This window comes from Babylonia areolata, chromosome 11 (genome assembly GCF_041734735.1).
Source record: "Babylonia areolata isolate BAREFJ2019XMU chromosome 11, ASM4173473v1, whole genome shotgun sequence".
Lineage (NCBI taxonomy): Eukaryota > Metazoa > Mollusca > Gastropoda > Neogastropoda > Buccinidae > Babylonia > Babylonia areolata.
The window spans coordinates 42,177,908-42,205,867 of NC_134886.1; the positions used below are offsets into that span (position 1 = coordinate 42,177,908).

The 27,960-nt window shown below is 41.4% G+C and overlaps 1 protein-coding gene and 1 long non-coding RNA gene across 2 annotated transcripts; one reads left to right on the plus strand and one right to left on the minus strand.

The window, feature by feature from the left end:
* On the plus strand, nucleotides 1-12,056 carry LOC143287744 (F-actin-capping protein subunit beta). Its single transcript, XM_076595995.1, has 7 exons — nucleotides 1-118; nucleotides 4,283-4,372; nucleotides 6,014-6,135; nucleotides 7,755-8,010; nucleotides 8,553-8,669; nucleotides 9,168-9,233; nucleotides 9,844-12,056. Exons 1-7 carry the CDS (start codon nucleotides 116-118, stop codon nucleotides 10,009-10,011), a joined length of 822 nt encoding a protein of 273 aa, XP_076452110.1. The 5' UTR covers nucleotides 1-115; the 3' UTR covers nucleotides 10,012-12,056.
* On the minus strand, nucleotides 11,833-27,910 carry LOC143287745 (uncharacterized). The gene is made up of 2 exons (XR_013055993.1): nucleotides 27,799-27,910; nucleotides 11,833-13,674 (listed from the first exon to the last, which is right to left on the minus strand). It is a non-coding gene; the product is annotated as an uncharacterized LOC143287745 (long non-coding RNA).
* Nucleotides 27,911-27,960: the final 50 nt, after the last annotated feature.

The following is a 27,960-nucleotide window of genomic DNA, read 5'->3' on the forward strand; positions in this document are numbered from 1 at the left end:
CGGGAAACCCCTCGGTCCCCGGATGAAGAAGCCATCTTTGCATATGGTGTAGCCTACCGCTTCCTGAAGCATTCTGCTATAGTTGGTGATATTGTCTTCCCAAATTACCAGGAAAATGGTGCGTATGCTACTTCATTGGGAATATATACTGTGCTTAACGAACATATATATATGATGGTATATGTGTTTGTTTTAAACGATAGAGTTGTTAATTGACGTCGATGGAGAGCGAGAGCCAGAAATGCGGAAGGGGCGTTGGATGACGGTGTTTCTGATAGATCGGTTTCTGATAGTGAGACGTCAGAGATCAACGTTTCATTTTTGTGTGCGTTGTACTTACCAGTCTGAACATTCGGGGCATAGTATTTTACATTTTATTTTCTTTGTTTTCTTCAGCGTTGCCTATTTTTTGATAGTAGTGATAGCTGCCAGGAATGGGAAAAAGAACCGATTGGGTTGTAAAAAAACAAAAAAACGTGACGAATCAGGCAGGCCTCATCAAGTTCACTTGCTCAAGATTAATAGTGACAGTGGTTGAGTCGGTCTCAAGTACGCCAGTCGTTGAATTCTTACTCATAGTGTTGTGCGGCAAAGCACACCATGACGTGCAACACACATGTATTGATTAACCAGGTCTATCGAGCTGTTATTGTGTAAAACTGACACAGTGGCAGAGAACACCCACAGTCCGACTTTGCATTTTGCTGAAAAATTTACCAGAGTCAGTATTTCAGTGGATGATAAGGACATATTCAGTATTATGTACATTGACTTTAATCAGTCATGTTTTCATCAATTTAATCATCCACCATAGAATGCTCATTCCTCCACAAACATTCTCTTCATCTTCATCCGTTGGATGACCACAGTCATCGTATTTAAATCAGTTACTTTTTGTCACAACAGATTTCTTTTTGTTAGATTTGGGCTACTCTAACTGGGAAATCACATAGTTTCCTCAGTGCAGTGCCAACCTTTAAAAAAAAAATTTTCAATCTGCAAGTGTACATGTTTTACAATAAACCTATTAAAAATGGACTTTTCTACAGAACTGTGCCAAGACCAACACTTTTAATAGTTTTATTGCCAGGAACTTGTGCTAAAGCCACCCATTGGTTGAGACCCCTTATTATACTTTATTTATAGTACTACTGATAATAATTATTTGGCCACCCTATCTCTGGAGAGCCCAGAGCATTTACAAATGCATTAGACATGCAGTGATGCAGATACATTTTATAACATTCATGTGCTTATACTATAGTTATAAGCATCAAAAAATAAACCGGTTACACACACACACACACACACACACACACACACACACATACACACACACAGAGGCATTTATACTGATACAGCCCCATTCCCCTCTACATTAACAACAATAGCAAACAGACACACGGCAGAAAAACTAATAACAGCTGTGGCAAAGGTGAGTTTTGAGAGCTTATTTGAACGAGGACAAAGACTAAGAGTGTCGGACAGGATAAGGGAGTTTGTTCCAGGTGACAGACGGGCGCCATAGCCGAATGGTTAAAGCGTTGGACTTTCGATCTGAGGGTCCCGGTGGGTAAACGGTGGAGATTTTTACAATCTCCCAGGTCAACATATGTGCAGACCTGCCAGTGCCTGAACCCCCTTCGTGTGTATACGCAAGTATTAGATCAAATACGCACGTTAAAGATCCTGTAATCCATGTCAGCGTTCGGTGGGTTATGGAAACAAGAACATACCCAGCATGCACACCCCTGAAAGCGGAGTATGGCCGCCTACATGGTGGGGTAAAAACGGTCATACACGAAAAAAGCCCATTTGCGTATATACGAGTGAACGTGGGAGTTGAAGCCCACAAACGCAGAAGAAGAAGAAGTAGTTCCAGGTGACAGGTCCAATGGAAGACAAAGCATTCCCCATTGAGTTTCTTTCGCCTGTTTGGTATTATTGATACTGATTTTCTTAAAAAATGTATAACAGGGAAATGAGTGGTGTTGGTGCTGCTTGGTATTTAGTATAGTTCTTTGCTTCTAACCCCACATACTTGGCTCTTTACTGACAAGTTAAACAGTGGTTGCTTTATGACAGCCACAGTCAGTGACCAGTTATATCTCACTTTCTGAAGTAGACACTGACACTTTGCCCCTTGAATTTGATTCTGAATGACAACAGCCCCACAAGAAAACACTACATGAACGACTTGACTTTAGTAATGAAATAGCGTTGTTGTCTTCTCCCAGTTAAAAGTCATTGGCTGGCAGCACTGAAGAACTGTCCACCAGATTCCTCCAGGTCTGACAGTTGTCACTATTGTTTGTCAAAGCCTGGGTCTCTGCAAATTACGTTCCCATCCATTCTGTAGTGTTGTCATTCCATTGACATTGTGCACATTCAGAACAGTCGAGTAACTTCGTATAGACCATGCATTACAATTTCAGTGCCCAAAGGTATAGGTTTTGGTGACTTTATCAGTTTGTTGGATCTTTTGTTTTGTTTAAATATTGGTTTTTATGAAACTAGGTACAAAAATGGATGTAAAAGTAAAAAGGATAGAGTTGTAATTTATTAATATTTGACATCAACTCTTGTCAAGGGAGAAAGAAAGGTCATCACATTTTACCATATTAATATGTATTGCAAAATTACCAAGAAACAATTTTGTCACCCCTGTTCTATAATTGGATGGCATATAACTCAAGAGGGATCCTCCACACTCTCTGTTCTCCACCCCATGCATTCAGTAAGACAAAGAAAGGAAAGGGAATAGGCAAATGTAAAGTGATTTAAATATGAAGTACAAGTCTTTGATCTAACCAAAGTCTCAAATAGCAAACAAGTGACAGTCTGCTAGAACTCAGTGACATGGATTGGAAGGAGAGTTGTAAAAAAACAATTTACTCGTAACTGCGCAATATAAAACACAATAGTTTATTATTGATAGTGCAGTTGTGGCCACAGACTGTATTTTGAACAGGAAATAATTTTTTTTAATGATAAATTGGGCTTTACTGATGCGCTCTCTCTCTCTCTCTCTCTCTCTCTCTCTCTCTCTCTCTCTCTCTCTCTCTCTCTCTCATTTTCTGTATTGTGTAACTTGTAGATTGATTTATTTCATTACCACATATTGATATTCTCAGGCATTTGCTGTGGTGTGGTGTTATGCATATGAACATGTGAGATTACAGGGAAGCTATATATATATATATATATATATATATATATATATATATATATATATATGGTAAATTGTTGATGAAATGGTAAACAGCATTGTGAACATATAATTTGCATGCATGTGAGTGCACCCCTTCCCCCCCCCCCCCCCCCCCCCCACCCCACACACAGCACACACTTGAACACACACACACACACACACACACACACACACACACACACACTTAAACACACACACACACACACACACACACACACACACACACACACACACACACACAGTTGGAAGACAGCCAAGGAGGACGACAATCTCACAATGATACCATTGTTTCTCATTGTCCAAGTACTTGGAAGGCACTTAGCGTTACAGAGAACTGAGTAGACTGTAACAAAAACATTGCATTGGGCATCTTCCAAGAGGTTATAAATTGTAGTTATTTTTTATATCTCCATTATGTTTTTCAGAATTGCAGCATTTGGAATGGTGGTTTCAGCCAGAAGAAGAGCAATTAAGTAGTCTGAATGGAATTCTGTGCAGTCAAGTAATAATAAAAACATGAAAACCTTCACAGCGTGGTTGGGTGTTTGTTGCACTTACACTTCGTCATTTTTTTGTAAACGTGCGTCTGTCTCGATGGAAATTCTGTGAGTTCATGTAATTGTATGTCATGATTCATTTGTGTGCATGTGTGAGCTTTTTGTATGTGTGTATACTTGTTATCTCCATACCTCTGTCACAGTGTGTATGTATGTGTGTTTTATGTTTATGTGACTTCTTTTTTTTTCTTCTTTTTTTTTTTCTTCTCCCCTTTTCTTACTTGTAGTTAAGCACCCATTCAAAGACCTGGTCAATATTTGGAGAGATGGTTAAAACTAAAACATTTGTCATTGTGTGCTGTATGTTGGAAGAAACATGCTCTGTGTAAAAAAACAACTAGATATTGAAAGAAACTGAATTCGGAAGGAATTTTTGTTTAATGTCCCGTCACACTTATAAACTGAATTAGTATCCTTCAAACTGTGTATTTTGCTTTATTGTTTGACACAATTTTGTTTCATGTGTGATCTGTTTATTTTGAACCTCATGCATTTTTGTTTTCTTCTTTTTCAGACGGAACGACAGTTGGATTGTGCTCTTGACTTGATGAGGCGTCTGCCTCCTCAACAGATAGAAAAAAATCTCAGTGACCTCATTGATTTGGTATGAAACTCGCAGACTGAGAGAGGGGGAGATAGAGAACTGAAGTGAATGCTTGCATGAGTATGCATGCACATGGGAAGACACACAAAAACACATGATTACAGAGATGTTTTCATTCATGTGCACACACACACACACACACACATGCACGTGCGCGCAAGCACATGAACCATAAGCTGTTCCATCACTTGCATCTGTTCTGACAATAAATCTTTGTCTTGGAATTTGGAAATTCATTTGATATGGGGTACCTCCACTACCTGGTAGCCAGTTTGTTTATGTAGTTTAGTGTGCAATATTTATATGTTTTTAGAATTGTGTCTTAAGTAGTCAAGGATTTAACTCTCTCTCTCTGTGTAAGAAGTGAGGGGATTGGAAGGGGTAAGTGGGAAACCCAGAAACATTTTATAAAATCATGAATTGTATTATTGTTTGTCATTGATATTTTCATTAGCTTTGGGCTAAATCATGAACTTCATGCTTACATTTAAAAAAAAGAAAAAAAGCAACAACAACAAAAAATATCATAAATAAATCAGTATCTTTTATCACATGACCACAGTTGTGCTCATATGAGTTCCATTGATAACAAAGTCACAGGTAAAACTTAATATCTTTCATTGGGAAAGTTGATTGCTCTTTGTGCACGTGTACGAATTTCATTTTCAGTCAGCATTCCCTCCCAAATGAAATGTCACTCCCCCCTCCTCCATTTTCATAAGGTACCTTTTATCTTACACCAGTTAGTTTCCACTTCTTTCCCTCCAGAATTTTTTTTAATTCGTTTTATATAAACAAAAATATTGGTTCATATACATATGAGTACACTACACAGAAACCAGAAACAAATGTTAGGAGAAAAAGATTCTTGCACGCATGCATGCGAAAGAAAAAGTAGGGATGTCAAAAAAAGCCAAAACCAAAAACTGGAAAGAGTGTCACCCCTCATCCCTTCGCCCTCTCTCACTCACTCAGAAGAACCAAATCGAGCAAACAACTACAAAAAGAACCCTGTGTAGTGAAAAGCTGTCATTTGCAGGAACCATAAATAGAACAAATTGTTTACTAAATGGTTGTGTCATAACATGCACAAATGCTAAATGTCCATTTTGTATGCATGATTCACCAAGATATGTTTCACTAGTACGGAGTAGTAGTATAACCTGTTATCAGGTAACAGGGGCCGCACACTCTCTGCTTATAAAGTTGTAAACAGGAGTGCCTTATGGACCATAAATTAAGGTGTTTTTTTTAATTATTTGCTTGTATGGGTTTATCATTATTTTTATGTGTTGTCATGTTTTTGTTGCGTTCTTTGGTGTGTGTTTTTTTTTTTACTACAAAGTAGCAGTGTATTTGTGTGTGTGTTTTTTATTTTCTTTTGTTTCAGTTGACGGAAGTAATGATTACTTAAGTAATTCTTGGTCTACATATTTTATTTGCTGATCCTTTACACATGCGCTCTGTGTGTGTGTGTGTGTGTGCATGTGTATGACTGAATATGTGTGTGTGTGTGCGCGTACACATGTATGTGTATGTGTGTGAATGAATGAATGTACATGTGTATGTGTGTATGAATGAATATCTGTGTGTGTGTGAATGAATGTGTGTCTGTGTGTACCTGAATGTGTGTGTGTGAAGGTGCCCAGCCTTTGTGAGGACTTGCTGTCCTCAGTGGACCAGCCACTGAAGATTGCCCGGGACAAAACGGTGGGCAAGGATTACCTGTTGTGTGACTACAATAGAGACGGGGACTCTTACAGGTGAGTGAGCTCCCTTGTCAGGCCAAGGGGTGCTGTGGTCAGTGGCATTCAAGTGTTCTGTCAACAAGTTGAGCAGCAAGCAAGTAATTAAAATAACAGAGTTCATACAGATTAGAAAAAAAGAAAATAGTTTTGATAAGAAAAAAAAATAATAATAAAAAGAAAATCTGAAATTCCCTTTCAGTAGTCTTTGAAATTATTTTATGACCCAGCTTTGAAAATGTTTTTAATTTTTGTTGTACTACTGATGAAAAATGATACATTGTTTCTAAAATTCTGTCAGTGATGTCCCTTGAGGAATTCAAAAGTAAAGCAACATATACGGTGGTGTTTTTTTTTGTGGGTTTTTTTTGGGGGGGGGTTAAGATCACCAAGGAGTTTTTTACACTTCAAATTTGGCCTTTGGGTTTGGTGTTTTAGTGGGTGATTTTTTTTTTTTTTTTTTTTTTTTTTTTTTTTTAATCTGTATTATCCTCAGCAGATTGATCATGTCTAAGCCTGTCTAGATTATTACTATATTGATGTTCAATTTTAGGTCAGCAGTTGACAATAAAAAATTTCCTGGTTGCTTTAATTCAATTGTAGTTTAATTGTACCCCATTTTCTCTTTACAAATGATTCTGTTATGTGACATGAACTGAACCCCTGCTGTTTAATCTGGATTGTGTTTTTTTGTTTTGTTTTCTTTGAATAAAAATTAAAACACTCGACACATACAAAAAAAACAAGTTACAACTAACAGGTAACTATACACCTTGGCCCTTTTTACTCACTTGGCCCTTTTTACTCGCTGTCACACACATCACCACTTTTCCACCCAGGAAAATAATCAACAGTGAATTCTTGCCCAACAAATTGAGTGGACCAGGAAGTGAATGGTTTTGGATGCACAGAATATATATCAGCACAGCATAAGTACCCAGTGTGTCACATGACACAACAGTGTCCGTTGACATGGCAGACAAGGGATGTAAGTGTGTTTCAAATGTCTGTGCATGATGGTGCATCATTGCAATTTCTAGTATTGTCTTGGGGTATATAGATATATGTGTGTGTGTGTGTGGTTGGTTTGTTGTTTTTTTTGTGCTGTTGAATGCCATTATACACTCGCAATTGTATGTATTGTTTCATGTGAGGCTTTAAGAGCCCATTATATGGGGAGGTTGCATCATATATGTGCAGTTTATCATTTTATTTTATTGAATTATTTATTTTCTTTTTTTTTTTTTTTTTTAAATCTATTATTGGATATTACAATTTCGTCGTAGCATGATAAGAAATAATCCTGATAGTGATTCTATACCACATTAATACAAATTTTTATTATTCTTTCTGAAGTAATATGATTATTATTATTGTCATTCCATCCCCATTACTCAGAATATGGACACAAAACATATTATCTCTGACGTAATATAATTCTTCTTATTATTATTCCCTCCCCATTACTCGAGAGAGAATATGGACACAATATATATTCTCTCTGATGTAATATAATTCTTCTTATTCTTATTCTTTCCTCATTACTCAGAGAGAACATGGACACAGTACATATTCTCTCTGACATAATATAATTCTTATTCTTATTCTTATTATTCCCTCCCCTGTGTCATTGCCAGATCTCCATGGAGCAACACCTACGACCCTCCCCTGGAGGATGGCACCATGCCCTCGGAGCGTCTGCGTCGCCTGGAGGTCGAGGCCAATGGTGCCTTTGACCAGTACCGGGAGATGTACTTTGAGGGGGGCGTGTCCTCAGTGTACCTGTGGGACCTTGACCATGGCTTTGCCGGGGTCATCCTCATCAAGAAGGCGGGCGACGGATCCAAGAAGATCAAGGGCTGCTGGGACTCCATCCACGTGATAGAAGTGCAGGTGTGTGTGTGTGTGGAGGCAGGGACAGTAGTAAATGTGTTAGTGGGTTATGGTAAGTGTGTCAGATTAAATGTAATTTTAGAGGTGGGAAACCCTGTATATAGTGCTAATTCTGGTTCAGAAACAACTCAAAGTTCTTTCACATCCAGTGTTTGCATGTAACTTCCATACGCTTGCATGAACCCCTCCCCCTCCCAAGTCAGATTGCCTGAATCTTGTCATTCACTGTGGATAATAGTAGTCCAAGTAGTATGTGTAGAATAAGACAGCACAAAAAAGAAGATTGTTCTTTGAGGTTAAGATATGAAAATGAGTCAGAATAGATGAAAATGTGAATAAAACAATAGTCTATTGAAGTTAAAGATGTGAAAATGGGTCTGAATAGATGAAAATGCAAACAAAACAATTGTTCATTGAAGTTGAAGATGTGTAAAGAGGGCCGATAGACGCAAGTGAATACGTTACTTGGTCATTTTTAGTGTTAACTTGCCCTTCACACAAAGAAAAGAAAACTAAAGCAGGGATGTTGACAATGATTTCAGGAGAAGTCAAGCGGCAAGAGTGCCCACTACAAGCTGACGTCCACTGTCATGCTGTGGCTGCAGACCAGCCGTGAAGGGTCCGGCACCATGAACCTGGGCGGCAGTCTGACCAGACAGGTGAGAAACGGTTCTCTGCTGACTGTGCTTTCTCTCTGGAGGGGGGAGTAGAAATCCTGGTCCACAAAGGCAACTTTAAACTCATGAGCACTCGCTGTCTAGTCGGGTGAATTACTACCATGCCACAGGTCCACCATAAAAAATCTGACATCAATCAACAGAAACTGTTGCACCTTAAATAAATATAACCTGAAAAAAGAAAAAGAAAAAAAAAGGATACAGTTTAGACGAATAAATGTAGACTGAGACTGTAGCATGAGTTGTTCAGCCACATTACTTTACAGACAATTTCACAGACGATTAAAAAAAAAAAAAGAAGAAGAAGAAAAAAGAAAGAGTTACAAAGTAAGCAGATACCTGTTTGGGTTGAACATGGATGTACATCAAAAGGTGTCTATTTTTGTGATTTATTTTTATTTTTTTATTATTATTATTTGAATGGATGATAGCTGTCAGACTGACTTGTTTGTTATTTATGCTTCTTTTATTTCTGTTCAGGTTGAGCATGATGCTTCCGTAAATGATTCCAGCCCTCACATAGTCAACATGGGACGGATGGTTGAGGTAAGTATTCTAGTAAAAAAAAAGAAAATGAAAAAAAGGGGAGGGGTTGAGAGGGATTTATTCATATGTGAGTGTCAAGTGTATCTATTTGAGAGTGTTGGTTTGGTGGGGAGTGGAGGGGGTTTGGGTTGTTTGTTTGCTTTTTTTTTTCTTCTTTTTTGGCAGGATCTTGGGAAGAGCAGCTATTATTTATTCACAAATCTTTGCCCCCACAATTGTGGGTATCAGATATTTTTAGGTACTGTAAAGGAATCAATTTTTTTTGGTGTCTAATCAATTGAAAAATGAGTAATGCTTCAAAGAAATTTAATGTAAATGTGTTAATTCCATTAAAAATGGTAGTAATGCCTGCTGTGGGCATGAAGGTATATATCTATGGGTAGTCTTCTTCCATGACAACAAAGAAAAGAAGTTTTATCTAGAGTCAGTGGATGGTAAATCCTGCCGAGTTCAAAATCTCTTATTTATTTAGGGGAAAATAAGAAAAAGAAAAGAAGTTGGTAGTTGAGTAACAGTACCAAAATAAAACAGTTGGTCTGTTGATCATGGACTGTTCGATGGATGGTTTCAAGTTCACTCAAATAGCTTGTTTTTGTTTGTTTGTTTCCAGGAGATGGAGAATAAGATTCGCAACACACTGAATGAGATTTACTTCGGCAAAACCAGAGACATTGTGAATGGGCTGAGGTCGATGACCACATTAGAGAGCCGAGCCAAACAAGATGCTCTGAAGAACGACCTCAAGGCAGCATTGTCAAAACGGCCCCAAGCCCAGTGAAACCATTTGTGTGTGTAAGAGTGATTCCGGCAGCAGATGCATTCCGGATGATTCCTGAGGTTGGCGAGATAATCTGCAGTGCCCTCTTCATTTTATGCATGTGGCCCCGTGTGAATGAAATGAAAGCTATTATTGCTTGTCAAAGAATGGGAAGGGTAAAAAAAAAAAAAATTTTTAAAAGAACAACAAATAAAACCTGGTAACTCAACACCCACTTAGTTGAATCAATTTCGGGAATAATGGACGCAAATGTGTTACTGTCTGAAAGGACTTTGTACTTGATGATAACCATTACAAGATATAGGTTAGATTACACATACTACACTGGTGCAGGGCCCAGGGGTCTGGTTCCTGTCTTGGTTTCAAATAATGAAGATTGTATTGACATGCGCTCCTTTCAAGAAAAAGCTTATGACAGAATGACCAGGAAAGGAAAGTACTACTGTCCATCAGTCTCTTGCGTTGATTCTCTTTTGCTCTTATTTTGTTCAGAAAAGACCATCGCTGGCATGTGATTTTGTTGTCCTTTCTTTCTTCGCTTGCTCACTTGTTCACCAACACATTTCTACAGGAGAGCATAGTAAAGTGAAAAACATTTCTTCTCGGGGGTGGATGTGATTCTTGATTGATGTTTTCCATGTTTTAATGTGTCTGAACATATATAGGTCAATAAGTTTTATTACTTCGTGTGAAAGTTGCTTTGGTGGGGCAAAGGTGTCCTCTTTTTTTTTTCTTCTTTTTTTTTGTCCAGAAGCAGTACTTTGCTTTGAAAATAGTGTCTTTGTGCTTTGTCAAGGAAGCAAGTGACTCATTGAGTACAAAGGGTGGTATTAACTTTTGAAAATTCAAGTCATTAAATTTGAATTTGCAGTGTTATGTAGGTCTTCCCTCTTTCAAGAGAATCACTTTCACATTGCATTCTTGTATTTGTATGTATCATTGATAAATTTTTAGAGTAGTGGAAGAACTCTGTGAATGGATACTCCATGATCATGAATAAATAGAAAGTTAAGGGAAGGTTTTCCTTGATATTATTTGAATTCAGGACTTTTATAACAAATTAATTAATTATGAGAATTACTGATTTGAAGATTGTTTTGAATAGCATTGTGTTTAGAAAGTGATCAGTATTGAAATCTTAATTTGTGGACAGAAAAAAAGAAGATCCTATCCTCGGTGTGATGATTTTGTACATTTCTGCTTCATTTTCTGTCATTTTTAAAACCTTATATAGTGAAATGAAATTAAAATATTGATATCCAGACATGGCTGTTTTAATGAAATAGGCTTTGTTTTGACAGCTGTATCTGCATGTATCCGAGTTCAGCTACTAGAATAAAGATTTCTTTTCAAGTGAAAAAGTTCTTGTTCAAAATTCATAAAGAATACAATGCTGTATAATGAGAAACACTGATGGAGAGAAAAAATGACTTTGCATCCTGTGTGCAGAAATAAGTGTTTCAAATCATTTTCTTTTCTTTTAAAGAGTATTTAGTCTTTCAAGTCCATCCTTTGAATACTGATAAACTGTCACTGTGACTTTTGCTAAACTGACATCAGAGTAACATAATACACATATAATAATGTACATGTCACATATGTATTTCTCTTACATATTTTGAAATAATACCTTCATTGTTTTTGTTTTGGAACTAGTGAAAGGTAAGTGGGGTGTTATTGATTATGTTTTCCATCCAGACGTCAGTTTTTGCTCAGTTTCAAACACATTCTGCGCATCAGTGAGAAATGATTTGGTATGTATGTGACCCTGGTTAAGGTGGTGAAAAGTGTTTGGGTCCAAGCATTTTTGGCTATGTCTGGGCTTTTTTTTTTTTCAGACAGATTTACTCCTCACCCATGGTAAAACATGACGTGAATATTTTGCCCTTAACTTTTGTTTTCACGTCTTTTATTGGAGTTGTATAGCTTCACTTATTTCATTGCATGTGTACAGACTAAAAAAACTGCTTTCATGATACATATGAACAAAATGATTATTAACTGATGAACTGTATCATAGCGAAATACAATGACGTTAAATTTAACATTGATATGTGAGTTGATTGTGTGTGTGTGTGTATGAAGGGCAAATGGATGAGGCTTTGTTTGACTCGTTGGTAATTGGTCAAATATTTTGTGTGAATAAACAGCAAGGAATTGCTATTTCCTGGAGATTTCATGAGGCACTGATGTCACATCTTTCAGAGGTATAATTACTGAACTCTTAGGATAATTTCATCGTATTGAGAAGGTAAAATTACACACACACACACACACACTAACACACACAGATACACAAAATTATATGCACACACACACTAACACATGCAAAACAAAAAAAAAAAGGCTCAAGACAGTAATGTTACCTCTTTGAAAGGTAGAATTACTCGATTCTTTAGATCATTTCTCCATCATTAAAACGGGTAAAACACACACACGCACACACACTTGCCAAGCCAAAAAAAAAAAAAAAAAATCACAGTAGAAAGTGACTCCATTTTCTACAGGTGTAACACACACATGCCAAACAAACAAAAAAGCAGAAGAAAGTAACTTTTCAGTTTATTGGTGATATCACGTAAAATGGGACATTCTTATCATTTACAAATTGATGGAAATGATATTCCAGATAACATAAAATTATTTCAGATTCTTGGAAACCACTTGCAAAACAAATATTCGAGGTCAACAACATATACAACACAATACAAACACTGATTTGTTGATATATTTTGCCTTTCATAATTGAACATAGATCCAAAAGGAGCAAACGTAGTTTGGAGGGGGAGGGGGGTATTTCTGTCGGCAGATTTTTGTTGTAATGTTAGTTGGTAGAAAAATCAATTTGTGGAAAATGGATAACACATGCATTGTCTGATATCACACACGCTTATCCAGGGAGAAGTGGATGAAACCTCGAAAACATGAGTAACAAAAAAGACTACGCCAGAATAAAAAAAACTAACAGTAACATATTCATTGTTCCCAGCTCGACTATTAAGTATAACAATTCCAGCAACTAAACGTAAAAAGTCAAAACAGCTGATAAATGTAAGCTTACCAAATAAAATATTAACATACACTGCTACAATCAAGATCATACCATGATGAATGGAAAAACTGGAATCAATCGAGTCAATTTCAGGTGCTGTGCTTACTCTGTACTGATGATTAAAATGAAAATTTAAAAAAGATTATAATCCTGTGAGCAACTAAAAATAGTATAGTGTATTCAGACAATGGGGTGGAAAAACTTTAAATAGCTTTTATACTTCGCACACAAACAGAACAGGACCCAAACTTGATCCTGTGAAAAATCCGCCAAAATCCATGCCCAGCAACATGGACATTTTTTGCGTTCATTTTTTAGCATTTTCACTATGATGACATCCATCCGAAATTTGGAGGCTTGGGACAATGTTTATAATATCCTTCACTTTCAATTTGAAAAATTTGCTTCAAGCAAAGTTTCCCATGATTGGAATGAATTTGGAGAAATCAGAGACTCATTTTCATCACATTTGTAAGTCTTGGTGGATGACACACTAGTCAGCTGAAGACTTTAATCTGGGTCTTCCTTCAGGCGGAGCTTCTGCCATGATGGTACTGGATCCTTATCAATCAAAAGTACTTCTGGTGGTCAGTACTGCCCTCTGACGCCGTCTGAAACAGACAAACACAGGAAAAATATAGATTTTACTTTCTTTATGTTAATCCCTATATAATAAGATTGTGCGATAATTTCACATATCAAATGATAAAAACAAAGGTTGCATGCTGTTTGATTTACCTCTGATAGATTTGGCTCTTCAAGTATTGTCTCTAAACCTTGATCTGTTTTGCCCCTCCCCCAGTTTGCATGTGTGCCCATGGTCAAAATGCAATATCTTTTAGTTTGACTTTCATCTCAGATTTCTGCTCAAATTTTCTTTAGAGTGTTATTCTACATCTGGTTGTTTAGCGGTTACCTGTATATTTACTTCTACAGCCATTTAGGTAGAGCATTACACCGACTTGGACAAACTCGGCATTTTGTCGTGTTGCGTAATTTTTGATGAAACTCACAAAAGCCCTAATTTTTCCGAAACGATTAATATTTTTATAGTTTTTTAAGAATAAAAGTTATTCACAAGTCCCTTGCGCTTCGTTTTGCTTCTAAATATGTCTACCTATATCCTACTAGTTAGCCTTTACAAAAGATGAAGTGCCGCATTTTGTGTGAATTTTGTCATGAAATCCTCAAAACAGCACCACATTTCATGAACAAAATAATAGTTTGATAAATGTATAAGAGCAAAAGTTGTTTTGTGTGCTATTCTACATCTTCTTTTTTAGTAAGTACTTTTTTCTTTGCAACCATTAGGCAAAGCAGAACAAAAACTGAGAATTTTGTCGTGTTACGTAATCTTTGATGACACTCACAAAAGTGATTACTTTTCCAAAACGATCAACATTTTGATAGTTTTATGAGAATAAAAGTTGTTCACAAGTCCCATGCGCTTCGTTTTGCTTAAGTGTCTTCCTATATCTAACGATTTAGCTTTGACAAAAGACGACATGCCGAATTTTGTATGAATGTCTTGAGATCCTCAAAACGCCACTACATTTCACGAACAAATAATAATTTGATATACTTATAAGAACAAAAGTTGTTTAGCATGCTATTATACATCTTTTTTGTTCAATAATGGTTTTTCTATCTTCAATGGCTTAAGCTCTGAGAGAACAGAGCTTGATCACGGTGCGCGTTCTCGATGCGGTAGGGTGGGGTTAGAAATCACGTGATAAGAGACAGAAAGCTGCCACGTTCACAACATTATCATGATTTTCTGACATCTAGGGACATAGACGATTCCAAAAATATATCATAACACTTGTCACTATGAGTGGTACTGACCCCCTTGATCTGAGGGGCTGGCTGAAGGACTAAGTGCCGACCCTTCTACCACTGAGCTGAAAGGGAAGGAGTGGCAGGCGCAGTAACATAAACAAGCCGCCGCGTGCGGCAGCCGGTTCTCCATCTTGCTGGAGGCTGGCAGCGTATATTTCACTGCTGGACAGTAGTTGAGTGTAGACATTTTCAGCAAAATGTTTAATCATTGTTTGGCAATAAACTGCGATAGTTGGTATGGGAAAGAGTACTATTTGTTATAAAAAAAAAAAAATAAAAAAAAAATATATATATATATATATAAAGGGGGGGGGGGGGGGGGGGGGCGGGGGCAAACATACGATCTTTTATTTTTGACATCTCTGTCTCAGCGGTCTCTCTTAGTCTTGACCATAATAATAATACAGTAATGATAACGACTAATAATAATGATAATTATATATTAATAATGTTGATAATGATAATAGCAACAATTGATGATGATCAGCCTCATCCACATGTGAATCAGTGCAGCTTATGTTTAAATGTGTGTGTGTGTGTGTGCGCAGCGCACACACACAAGTTCTCAGACACAGATACAGAAGTTGGGACTATAATAAGCCTCACGTCTTTTCCACGTCCCTTCTTGAAATATGTATTTTGGGGTTTGCATTTGCATGCTAATTTGTCAGTCTATCAATTAATTGTCAAAATCATATTTCTGAGCTAATGATCTAGGGTCAGTCGTTATCCAGGAGATTTTTGAAGTGCCAGTGGGTTATAGTGTTAGCTGATTTTGTTACATTTAATAGTGCACTCCATCCTTTAACAGCTCTGATGCTGAAGGATGACTCGATTTGCGAACATTTGTCCTACAACATTGTTGCTCTCTTTTGAACCCGTTCAATTGCCACAGATTGCCTTTTTAATCTGGGATACCAAAGTTATATTTCCGTATTCTAGTATGGGTCGTACAATAGTCTTATACTGAGGGGTTAGTAAATATATCTTTATCCATAAAATTAAAAGTTCTCCATATAATACCCAACATCTTATTCGTTTTGTTTATAGCTGACTGAATGTGGGCATCAAAAGAGAAATTTTGATCAAATATTACACTGACCCAGGTCTTTTTTCTTAACACCGACTCCGAAATAAGACTAATGGTTTCGTCTAATTCCATAACATAGTCATGTTTTGGATTATTTTTTCCTAAGTGTGGAACTTCAGTTACATTTGGACATGTAAGTACAAATTCTACTTATTTGACCATTTTAGTAGTTTGTTCATATCATCTTGCAATTTCATGGAATTTTGTTTTATCATAAATTTTAGTATCAACTATCATCAGCAAAAACTTTACAACAGCTACTTACACATTCTGGTAAATCATTTTTAATAAAATAAATATAGTGGATAAGACATGATTGGCCCACATATATCGATATGCACATGTATGTGTCCTAAATTCTACTGTATCTGTGTTTGTGTATGATTTTCGATTTATGTTTGTACCTTTTATGTACTATCCCCCCCCTCCTGTGGTATTTGCGTCGCAGTTGCTGTTGTTGTGATTGCTGCATGTCTTATTTGCTTGCATGAGCCACGCTGGCTTATGATAACGCATGAATTCGAATGAATTTGCAGATACTTTTATTCTGCACCTTGCTCTTTCCGGCATTACAAGACAAGTGTCTTTTAAGGTCAAAATTCCCAAACAAAGGAAGATTTCACAACACTACATCACCCTTTCCCTCGGATGGAAAATTAACTCCAAAAAATAACATAAAGTAACGAAACTGACATGAACAGTCAACAACCGTTGGAAATTTGGAACCTCACATGGCAAATAAAAGAACTGTAACTAATAGTCACTGAAACGTTGGAATCTCACAACGGCAAACAAAAAAAACCCAACAACAACAACAAAACTGTAACTTTTTTTCTCTCCCCCTAAAAAAAAAAGAAAATAAAAGTTCATAAAAGTTCAAACACTATGGGGATCTTTACAACGTTTATGATGTTGACTGACGGGTATCCATATCTCGGTGGACAAAATCAAGGACAAAATGATCCAGATGCCTTGGTCTGCGCACCTCGCGTCCAGAGCGGCGAAGTGTCAGAGGTTCAGCAGACTGAGAGTGATTGCTCGGAGCAGTGTGTGCCTGAGTGTCCAGCTGTGCGGGTCCACTGTCTATGGGATCAGCCTTGTCTTCCTCACTCTCAGCTGGCGTGGGGTGCCTGGGGGAAGGTTTGAAGAAGCTGCTGTTCCTGGTCACGCGCTGGGCACCTCGCTGAGCAGTCAGCATGCTTCCCTTCTTGCTGATGACAACAATGGGGATGGGCTGGTACGGGGTGTCAGCCTTGGCTGGGTGTGAGTTCTTCAGGAGTACGGGATCGCCGACTGCGATGGGAGAGGGTTTGGTATATGCCTTGTCCACGTACAGCTTCATGCATGCTTTTTGCTGTGCATCCCTGTTGTGCATGACACTGTCATCCTGGTGTTCGGCTGGCAGTTCCGGCAGCTTTGTCCTGATGGGGTGATGGAACAAGGCCGTGGCTGGGGCCACTCCTGTTGTGCAGTGCGGTATAGTGCGGTAGTCTAGCATGAAGCAGTGCAGATGCTGATGGAAGTTTGGCAGCGTAGAGCTTTTGACCACTTTCTTCACAGTCTCTCCATTGGCACACGGCCACTCAGGTGTGATCTTACGGTGGTGGATGCACTTGGTGATTGCAGTAAGCTGTGAAGTCATGGGAGTTGAATGGCAGGCCATTGTCTGTTTTCAGCGTGCGCGGCATCTCGAATTCAGCAAAAATCTTGTCCAGTCTGGGGATGACTGTGTTGGCCGACGCGGAGTTGATGATGTCAATGACTGGGTAGCGGGAGTACTCGTCCGTGACCACAAGCAAGTACTGGCCGTTGGGTAGGTGTCTAAAGTCGCAGGACAGCTCCGTCCATGGGACTTCAGGCAGTTCGTACATCTGCAGTGGTCCCCGTAAAGTGGCTGGCGTGGCGATCTGACATGTCATGCAGTTCTTGACAATGGCCTCCACCGAGGCTTGCATACAGCGAAACCAAACTTTCTCTCACAGCAGGGCGACTGTTTTGACTGTCCCTTGATGGCCGCTGTGTGCAATGTTGACAGCTTTCTGCTGCAGTGATGTAGGAAGGACGATCTGCCGGCCCTTTAGAATGATGCTGGCATTGTAGGCGAGTGACAGTTCTGAGCGGCACAAGAACAGCGTGTGATATGTTTTCTCATCAATGTCCGCACTGCGCACATGCCACTGGTTGGTGGTGACGGCATGGATGACTGCAGTCAGTGTTGGGTCAATTACTGTGGCTTTTGCGACTTCATCACAGGTCATTGCTTTTGGAATTGATGTGTTGACGATGTAGTTCACATAGTCTTCTGCGATCAGCACAGATCGGCTGCTGGAGTCTTAAGCGACTGGGTGGCGGCTGAGGTAGTCAGCAGGGTTGTCAGCGCCTGGGCGGTAGCGCACAATCAATTCGTAGGGCTGCAGTCTCAGGACCCAACGCTCGACACGAGCGCACAGCTGTGCTCGAGGTTGTTGAACATCGTGATGAGTGGCTTGTGGTCAGTGTACACTACGAATAGGGCTCCGAAAATGTAGTTGTGGAAGTGTTCACATGCCCAGGTGACAGCCAGCACTTCTCGTTCAGTCTGCAAACTCAATGACACGACCCTGTTGCGTCAGGACAGCAGAGACACCAACAGGGCTGCCGTCAGTGTAGATCTCCGTCGGTTTCTTGGGGTCAAAGTAGGCGAGCGTTGTAGCCTTGCTGAGCTCGCACTTGAGTATGGACAGGGCTTCATCATGTTGTGATGTCCACGACCATGGAGTTGTCTTCTTTGTCAGCTGGCGCAACACATGGGTCAGCGTTGCGTAGTTGGGGATGTGGTGCACTCTGCAAAAGTTCATCATCCCCAGCAGGCTGCGGACTTCTGGTGCACTGGTGGGTGTAGGCAGGTCGATGATGGCTTTCAGTTTGTCCTGACTTGGGGTGATGCCTTCCTCGCCAAACACGTGGCCAAGGAACTCCAGTGACTGCTTGTCTTTCGCGCCGCCGTATCGCCTTGTTTGCTGCACGCATGTCAACACAGACGCGCACCTTCCCGGGCTGCTTGGGCTTCGGTACAACCACGACTGGTGAAACCCAAGGAGTGGGCCCTGTTGCTCGTTCGATGACGCCCAACTCTTCATCATGCTTGAGCTGCTCCTTGATGTCTTGCCAGACATGAAAAGGAACACGTCTGTACTGCTGTGCGACCGGCTGGACCTCACGGTCAATGTGCAGTTCAATTTTCCTGTCATTGAGTCGCCCAAAGCCGTGGAATAAGTCTGGGAATTCCTCCATGTATTTGTTTGCTTGTGACTTGATATGACACTGTAGTCAGTAGCTTTAATGCTTTGCTCGTCTCCCAGCCCAAAATGGCCCTATCCCTGCCTTCAACAACGCATATGGCTGCACTGATGCTGGTGTGTTCATGTGAGAGGACAGTGTCAAATGTTCCGAGCACAGGGATTGGGGACTGACTGCCATAGGCTGTGATCTCTTTGGATGAGTGCTGGAGGAGGGGCAGTGGAACAAGTATGTTGTAGTCAGCTTGTGAAAGAAGATTCACGGATGCACCAGAGTCTGCTAGGAAGGGGAAAGATTTCCCGTTGACAGTGACTGGGAGTGTGGGGAGGTTGGCAATGGATGCAGCAAAAACATATGCACTGTCAGTGGCTGTGCTGGGCACGGTTTTACTTGTGTTCCGATGGACTGTGTTGACGTGTGAAGCCGGCTGTGACTGACCAGCAGACTGTTGGTGAGGCACTTGATTCAGCAGTCGCTGACTGGAGCGACATACTGAGGCAAAATGGTTCATCTTGCCGCTTGATCGGCACTGCTTGCTGAGCGCTGGACAAGCATTGCTTCCTCCCTCTGCGGCCAGTTCCCTCCACAGAAGTAGCAGGACTGCCGTAAGGGTTGCTGCTGCTTTACGGATGAGCCGTTTTGACCACGTCGTACCCGGGGTCCGTTGCTGTGTTGAACACGATGTACCTCGGACTGTGGGCTTTCTGCTGTCATCGGATGTGCTTGTGTTGTGACTAGCTGCAGAGTGCGTGCATACGTCAGTAAGTCTGCCAGGCTGAGCTTTGGGTTGGCAAGTCCTTTCTCATGCACCTTCTGTGATTTGCAGCCAGCTATCAGCTGTGATTTGACTTTGATGTCGTGAAACCCACAATTTACATTCAGATGTTTGAGCTCAGAATAGAAATCGTCAATGTTGTCAGTTTTCTGCTCAGTGTGACGAAACACATATTTCTGGAACTCCATATCTGCCTCTGGGTTGGAAATGCTGTGCACATCTTGGCGAAACGTGTCTCATCATCACCTGGTTTAACGTCATCTTCTGAAAACGTATCAACAATGTCGTTTAGATCTGTGCCACCAAAAGTTAGAAGCATTGCCTTCTGCTGCATGTTGTCTGTGATCTTGTAAGCAGTGAAGTAAGTTTGCTGTGTGCAACCCACTTGCGCCAGCGAACAGCACCACCCTCCGGGACACAGTCAAAAGAAGGGTAAAGTGGGGGTGCGGCAGCCATTTTTTTCAAAAGACTGGTAGGTTTATTCAAGTGGAACACAAAAAGTCACTCTTATTTTGTAATCCTCATCGCCAATGTGGTGTTTGCGTCGCAGTTGCTGTTGTTGTGATTGCTGCTTGTCTTTTTTGCTTACATGAGCCACGCTCGCTTATGATAACGCATGAATTCGAATGAATTTGCAGATACTTTTATTCTGCACCTTGCTCTTTCCGGCATTACAAGACAAGTGTCTTTTAAGGTCAAAATTCCCTAACAAAGGAAGATTTCACAACACTACACCCCCCCCCCTCGCTCCCCCCGTTATTCCTTGTGACCCCGGTACACTTGGTAATGAAGACATATTCTGTCACCCGAGGGGTAGTAGTAGGCCTCCTTTGGTCATGGCTGACCATGGATAGAGTATATTCGACCTAATGTCTAATTGGGCTGTCTGCTTGGACCAAGCAGTGTCGCCTGTGACTGTAGAGACCGATGCAAAAGAGACAATCTCTGTTGCAGCAGTCAAGCTGATGCTGGTCTGTTAGCTGCCGTCCCTTTTCTGCGAGCTCGCTTTTCTGGATCTGAAGCACCTTCATGTCACGTTTGCAAACGTCTTTGTATCTCAGCTGTGGGCGGCCGATGCTTCCTGCCCTGTGGCGAGCTGTCCATAAAGGATGTCTTTTGGGATGTGACCATCTTCCATGCGGCAAACGTGGCCCAGCTAGCACAGCTGACGCTGTCTCCAGCATGGTATACATGGTCGGGAGGCCAGCACTTTGGTGTTTGTCACCTTGTCTTGCCAGGAGATGCGGAGTATGCGCCGTAGCTTCTCAGATGGAAGGTATTGAGCCTTTTCTCCTGACGAGCATGTGTGGTCCACACCTCACTGCCATACAGCAAGATGCTGAGGACGCAGGCGTTGTATACAGCCATCTTTGTCTTAGTGGTCAGCTTGGGATTTGTCCACACTCTTTGTGTGAGGCGTATTAGCGTTGTGGCTGCCTTCCCGATCCTCTTGTCAATCTCAGTGTCAAGGAAGAGGTTGTCGGTGAGGGTGGACCCAAGGTTAGTGAACTGATGGATGACTTCAAGCTCGTAGTCATCAATGGTGATGGCTGGTGGAGATGGCGTGTCTTGACCTAGGACGTTTGTCTTCTTGAGACCGATTGTCAGACTGAAAATGTTTTCTGTGGAGAAGAGGTCGGAGTGGTGTTCCACCCATCTCTCCATCTACTGGCAAGGATCATTGATTACTTCCCCAGTGGAGGATTTAAGGGGGCCAGTCTTGCTCTGTGTTGGTCCCAGTGCTTTCTTGATGCCATCATACATCCCTGGGATGTTACCTCTTTCAGCAGCATTCTGTATGTCTTCACTGAGCTCTGTCCAGTACTCATTTGCACATCACCTGGCGTTAAGCTGAACCTTACTCCTGGCGGCCCTGAGGATATGCAGGTTCTTCTCACTGGGTGACCGTTTGTACTCAGTGAGTGCAACGCGCTTGGCCTCAATACTGGGAGTCATCTCTGATGATTTGGCCTCAAATCAGTCTTGGGACTTCGCGATTTTCTTCCCAAAGGTGGCCATAGCAATGCGGTGCATGCTGTCTCGCAGCGTTTCCCATCTTACTGTGGCAGTCTCTGGGCTGCAATGCATCGAATTCTCTCTCAAAGGCCTCTGCGAACTGTTTTACAAGGTCTGGCTGAGACATCTTGCTGACGTCAATGCGAGAGTTCCCTTGTTTCTTTTAGCAGTGGAACTTCTTTGGTTGCAGTCTGATCTTGCAGCATACCAGAGTGGTCCATGTCACAGTCTGCGCTGTGGTAAGAGCGAGTGTGGAGAAGGTTTTTGATGGAAGCTCGTCTTACTAGAATCAGATCCAGTTGGTGCCAATGTTTTGAGCGTGGGTGCCTCCAGGAGACTTTGTGTTGGGGCTTCGTCTTGAAGAAGGAGTTGGCGATGCACAGTTCATGGCAGGTACAAAACTCAAGTAGTCGCTGTCCGTTCTCATTCATTTTCCCCACTCAAAAGGAACCGAGACAGGAGGGCCACGAATCGTCTGCACCCACTCTGGCATTGAAGTCACCCAGGAGAACAAGTTGTTCTGTCCTGGGGATGTTCCTTATGGTTGATGCGAGATAGAACTCATCTTTGGCATCTGGAGAGGTGGACAGAGTTGGAGCATATGTGCTGATGAGAGTGACATAGCCTTTGGAGGTGTTAAGGTGGAGAGTCAGGAGTCGTTCTGAACCGCCGCTGCCTGGTTCTATCATGTTCAGCAGGCTGTTCCTGACTGCAAAGCCTACTCCGTACTCTCTTGGGGCATCAGAGCTCTTTCCTTGCCAGAAGAATGTGTAGTCCCTCTCCTTTAGTGTTCCCGTGTCAGCCAGCTGTGTTTCCTGCAGAGTGGCAATGTCCACATTTAGTCTCTTCAGCTCGCTGTTTATGACGGCCGTCTTTCTGGCGTCACTGATCACTGATGTCTTGCAGATCTTGGGAGAGCCCAGGCATCATTGTCTGGACATTCCAACAGGCCAGTTTCATTGTTGATCTGTTTCTTGAAGTTTTCTGTTTCCCTGGTGTAGAAATTAACGACTTGCTTGTTGGATATTCTCCTAATCTTCATACATCCATAGAAGAAGGCAGGTCGTGGCGGGACAGCACCTAATTGGCTGGGGGCTGCCCAGCTTGGGCAGGCGATAGCTGTCCAGTGGGACGCAAGGGTCCTTCCCACTGTCAAAAGCACCCTATGGCGTCGGCTCTACACCATTTGAGTGCTAACTTATAACCGGTAACTGTTGCTTCATGTGTTATTCCGATGCTAGTGCTAGTAGTGAAGCTGGAAGGTCCCCTCCAGGTTGTAGGTGCAAGGTGTTTGTGGATGGATGGACTGATATAAGCCTGGGCAATGTAATATAGAAGACAGGCTGTTGCCCATGCAACTTGTCCCCCCTCTCCACCTTGCTGACAGATCCAAAGGAACAGCAAGGCTGTTACGTTTTGGTGCCAACGTGGCTGCAGGAGCTGCTGGAAAGTGACAGTTTGCCGTCCAACCGCCTTAGGAACCCCGCACAGGATTTTCTGTCAGGGTTTACTCCCTTAGCTAGGTGGCCGCAGGTAGCTCTCCAGAGCTGGCGCTCTTTGATAGGTCATTTACTTCCACCAGGGTTTCTAGCCACCCTCCTCCCGAGAGTCTAGAGTTAGGTGCATGCGCAGGGTTACTTAGTTACGAAGACAACCGTCAACAAAGACCTTGGGAGTCTGCTCTGGCCGCTAACGGACATTACATGGTGTCAGAAGCAACTGAAGAATAGATAAATCATGAAAAGGGAGGCTGATATGAAGAATAATACTGAGAAGAAGCTGCTGAAGAATAGAAGAATCCAGAAAAGAAGAAAACGATGGAATCGACGTCACGAAACGAGCCAAGGGGGCAACAGAGACAGTTTACGGCAAACGTTCTAGCACCAGACAAAATGTGCCTGGAAGGAAATTTATCACAAAACTGGAAGCGTTTCAGGAGACAATTCGAGAATTATGCCATTGCAAGTAGGCTTAACAGAGAAGAAGACCAAGAGTACCAAGTATCTGTTTTTCTTGCTGTTTTTGGACCTGATGCATGTGAAATATTTGAAATCTCAAGTTTGATGAGGAAAATGACAAAAACGATCTAAAAAAAAAAGTCAAGGAAAAATTGCAAGATTTCTTTGTGGGAGACACACATGAAGCTTTTGAATTGTATAAATTTCACCCCATAAAGAAGGAGACATCAGAGTCAATCGAAGCATACATTGCAGCACTCAGAAAGCTGGCAAAAACGTGCAAATTTGATAAACTGGAAGAAAGACTTATCAGGGATCAAGTGGTTGTTGGAGTAAGAGAAGAAGGTTTTAGACAAAAACTCTTGGAAGACAAACAACTGACACTAGATAAGTGCATGTCAATTGGAAGGGCATATGAAAGTTCCAAACAGCTGCAGTCAATGTCAGGTGAAGGAGATTTGTCACAAATTCAGAAAGAAACAAGGAAACAGCATGAACTCAAACTAGATTGAAAAACGTCAACAACAAAATTCTTCAAGAAAATGCACAAGATGTGGAAAATACCCATCACATAGTCGGCAAGAATGCCCAGCTAAGGAAGCAGAATGCAGAAAATGCAACAGGAAAGGTCATTATGCAGTCATGTGCGGAACAAAGGCGGATGTGAAATATCTTGAAGATGAAGATGGCAAAATACTTGGCACAGTCACAGAAGAATCAGCAGTGTGTGGTGCTGTGAATTGGCATGCTGATGTTCAGGTTACTACCAAGACACATAGTCATTCTGTAAATTTCAGAATAGACACTGGTGCAGATATGACAATAGTACCTGATAAGTTCTTCAAGAACAACTCGCCACTGATACAGAAGACTGACAAGAAATTGTTTGGGCCTGGCCAGAACAAAATCAACGTGATTGGCAGAGTCCATGCTACCTTAGCAGTAGGTAAAACATCATCAGAGCAAGAACTCTATGTTGTAGGTGATCTGAAGGAGCCACTTTTGGGGAGGCCTGCAATTGAAGCACTGAAACTGACTGAAAGGGTCAACTCTGTAGACAAAGACCATGAATACAAGCAAGAATTCCCAGAGCTGTTTTCAGGCCTAGGGAGAATGAAGAATGTCTACACAATCAGACTGCAAGAAAATGCTCAACCATTTGCAATCTCACCACCCCACAGACTACCCCTTCCCTTGAAAGAAAAAGTTCAAGAAGAACTGAAGAAATTGGAGGTACAGGATATCATCCGTCCAGTGGAGACACCCACTGACTGGTGCGCACCAATCGTAGCAGTACCAAAACCAAATGGGAAAGTGCGACTGTGCATCGACTTAACAAAGCTCAATGAGAAAGTTCGCCAAGAGAACTTTCCACTACCCACAACCGATGAACTGCTAGCCCAACTGGATGGTGCCACAGTGTTCACTAAATTGAACTGCAACAGTAGATTTCACCAAATACCACTTCACCCAGACAGTCAGGAGCTAACTACCTTCATTACACCGTTCGGGCGATACTGTTACAAACGTCTGCCGTTTGGTATCAGCTCAGGACCAGAGGTTTTTCACCGAGAGATGACACGCATCCTCGAAGGAATACCTGGAGTCATCTGCGACATCGACGATGTTGTTGTCTTCGGGAGAAATCAGCAAGAAAACGATGATCGACTGAAGCTTGTTCTACAGAAGATGAAGGAAGCTGGTGTCACACTCAATGAGAAATGCAAGTTCTCACAGGACTCAGTGAAATTCCTGGGCCACATGATCTCCAAGGAAGGAATCCAGAGAGATCCGGGAAAAGTGCAAGCCATTTCCAACTTCCCAAGACCAGCAAACATATCAGAATTGCGCCAGTTCCTGGGAATGGTGAACCATGTTGGAAAATTTGCATCGCACCTGGCTGACACAACCACTGAGAGATCTGCTCAAAAAAGAGATGGATTGGATTTAGGAAGAGCCACAAGAGAAAGCCTTCCAAACAGTGAAAAAGCAGCTGAGCTCAACGCTGGTGCTTGCACACTACAGTCCAGACAAGCCAACAAAAGTCTCAGTAGACACATCATCATATGGATTAGGTGGCGTACTACTTCAGAAAGAAGAAAATGGAAGCCTGTATTCTACGCCTCAAGATCTCTCACACCAACTGAACAAAGGTACGCGCAAGTGGAAAAAGAAGCCTTGGCAGTGACTTGGAACTGTGAAAAATTTCAAGACTACCTGTTAGGACTGTCAAATTTCACAGTTGAAACAGACCACAAACCACTGTTGGCACTGTTGAAAACCAAGATGCTTGATGAACTGACCCCAAGGATACATAGGTTCCGCATGCGCCTGATGCAGTTTTCATACAACATGATCTACACTGCAGGAAAAAACCTGATGACCACAGACACGCTGTCAAGGGCTCCTGGATCTGAACCAGCTGAACAGGAAACCTTAATGGAAGATGAGACAAACGCCTTTGTCGGTGCTCTCATCGACAGCATTCCTGCAAGTGATGCAAGGCTGGAAGAGGTTAGAAAGAAGCAATGCTCTGACAAAATCTGCAGTCAAGTCATGAACTTTTGCAAATTAGATCACTGGCCTGAAACAGCGAAGAAAGACGTCAATCTGCGACAATACTGGTTTGTGCGCCAAGATTTGACAGTTCAGCAGGCTTGTTGCTGTTCCAGAGTCGTCTGGCGATACCCACTGAGCTGCAAGAAGAAATACTTCAGAGACTTCACCAAGGACATCAAGGAGTGGTGAAATGCAGGGCATTAGCTCAAAGTTGTGTGTGGTGGCCAGGACTCTCAAAGAAAATCGAAGAAGTCGTTGGTACCTGTGCAACATGTAAGAAAGAAAGAAACTTCCACCAGAACCTCTACAGCCAACCAAGACCCCAGACTACCCATGGCAGAAGATTGCTATGGACTTGTTCGAACTGAATGGACACACGTATCTCATAGTAGATGACTACTATTCTCGGTGGATAGAGACTGTGCACTTGAAGCAGACTACATCAGTAGCTGTCACTGAACACTGCAAATCCATCTTTGCAAGATTTGGAATTCCAGAAATAGTTCTATCCGACAACGGTCCACAGTTCAACTCGTGAGAATTCCTAAAATTCTTACAGGACTACACCTTCACTAATCTATTTTTTTTTCTCAAGGCCTGACTAAGCGCGTTGGGTTACGCTGCTGGTCAGGCATCTGCTTGGCAGATGTGGTGTAGCGTATATGGATTTGTCCGAACGCAGTGACGCCTCCTTGAGCTACTGAAACAGATCTGACTAGTAGTCAGGACGAAAAGTGAATTGAGTTCAATTGTTGAAGTTTAGAGATAAATGTTTCTGCTAAACAGGTTTTAGAATTTGCCAAAGACTAATTGAAAAACAATGCTTGTGGATGTTTAAAAGCAAAATTAAATCAAATGCATGCTTTCTGCTAAGAAAGGGAGATGTAGAGTTATGTTCCTTCCTGGCGCATGCGCATGGTTACTTAGTTACGAAGGCAACCGTTAACAAAGACCCTGGGAGTCTGCTCTGGGCGCTCATGGACATTACAGAGAGCACTGGTGGGGGTGCTGATTAGTCGCCAACAATTCGACACTATGACACGTAGTACTGGGATCCAGGTTACCAGTAGCAGATACATCTAAATGTAACGAATTAACAGGCGTTAAAATTAAAACTGAGCACTATTACTGCCTATCTTGGTATTATGGACTGATTCTGTACGTTTTACATTATCATCAAAAGTCCAAACTGATAGTTAACTTTCACGCTATCACGCACACGGTCGTATAGCGGTCCGTGCGTTACGCACCTCCAACTTTCATGTTTTCTTATTGGCTTCCGGTTTTACAGCTCTTCTGCTACAACAACAAATTGATCATTAATATTTTCTAAAATCAGTGATACTGTTTCCAAATATTGAAACATTGTTTAGAAATTACG

Coding starts and splice junctions, on each gene's coding strand:
- LOC143287744 (XM_076595995.1), top strand. Junction 4,373..6,013: donor TCAGTGACCTCATTGATTTG/GTATGAAACTCG, acceptor GTGTGTGTGAAG/GTGCCCAGCCTTTGTGAGGA. Junction 9,234..9,843: donor ACATGGGACGGATGGTTGAG/GTAAGTATTCTA, acceptor GTTTGTTTCCAG/GAGATGGAGAATAAGATTCG.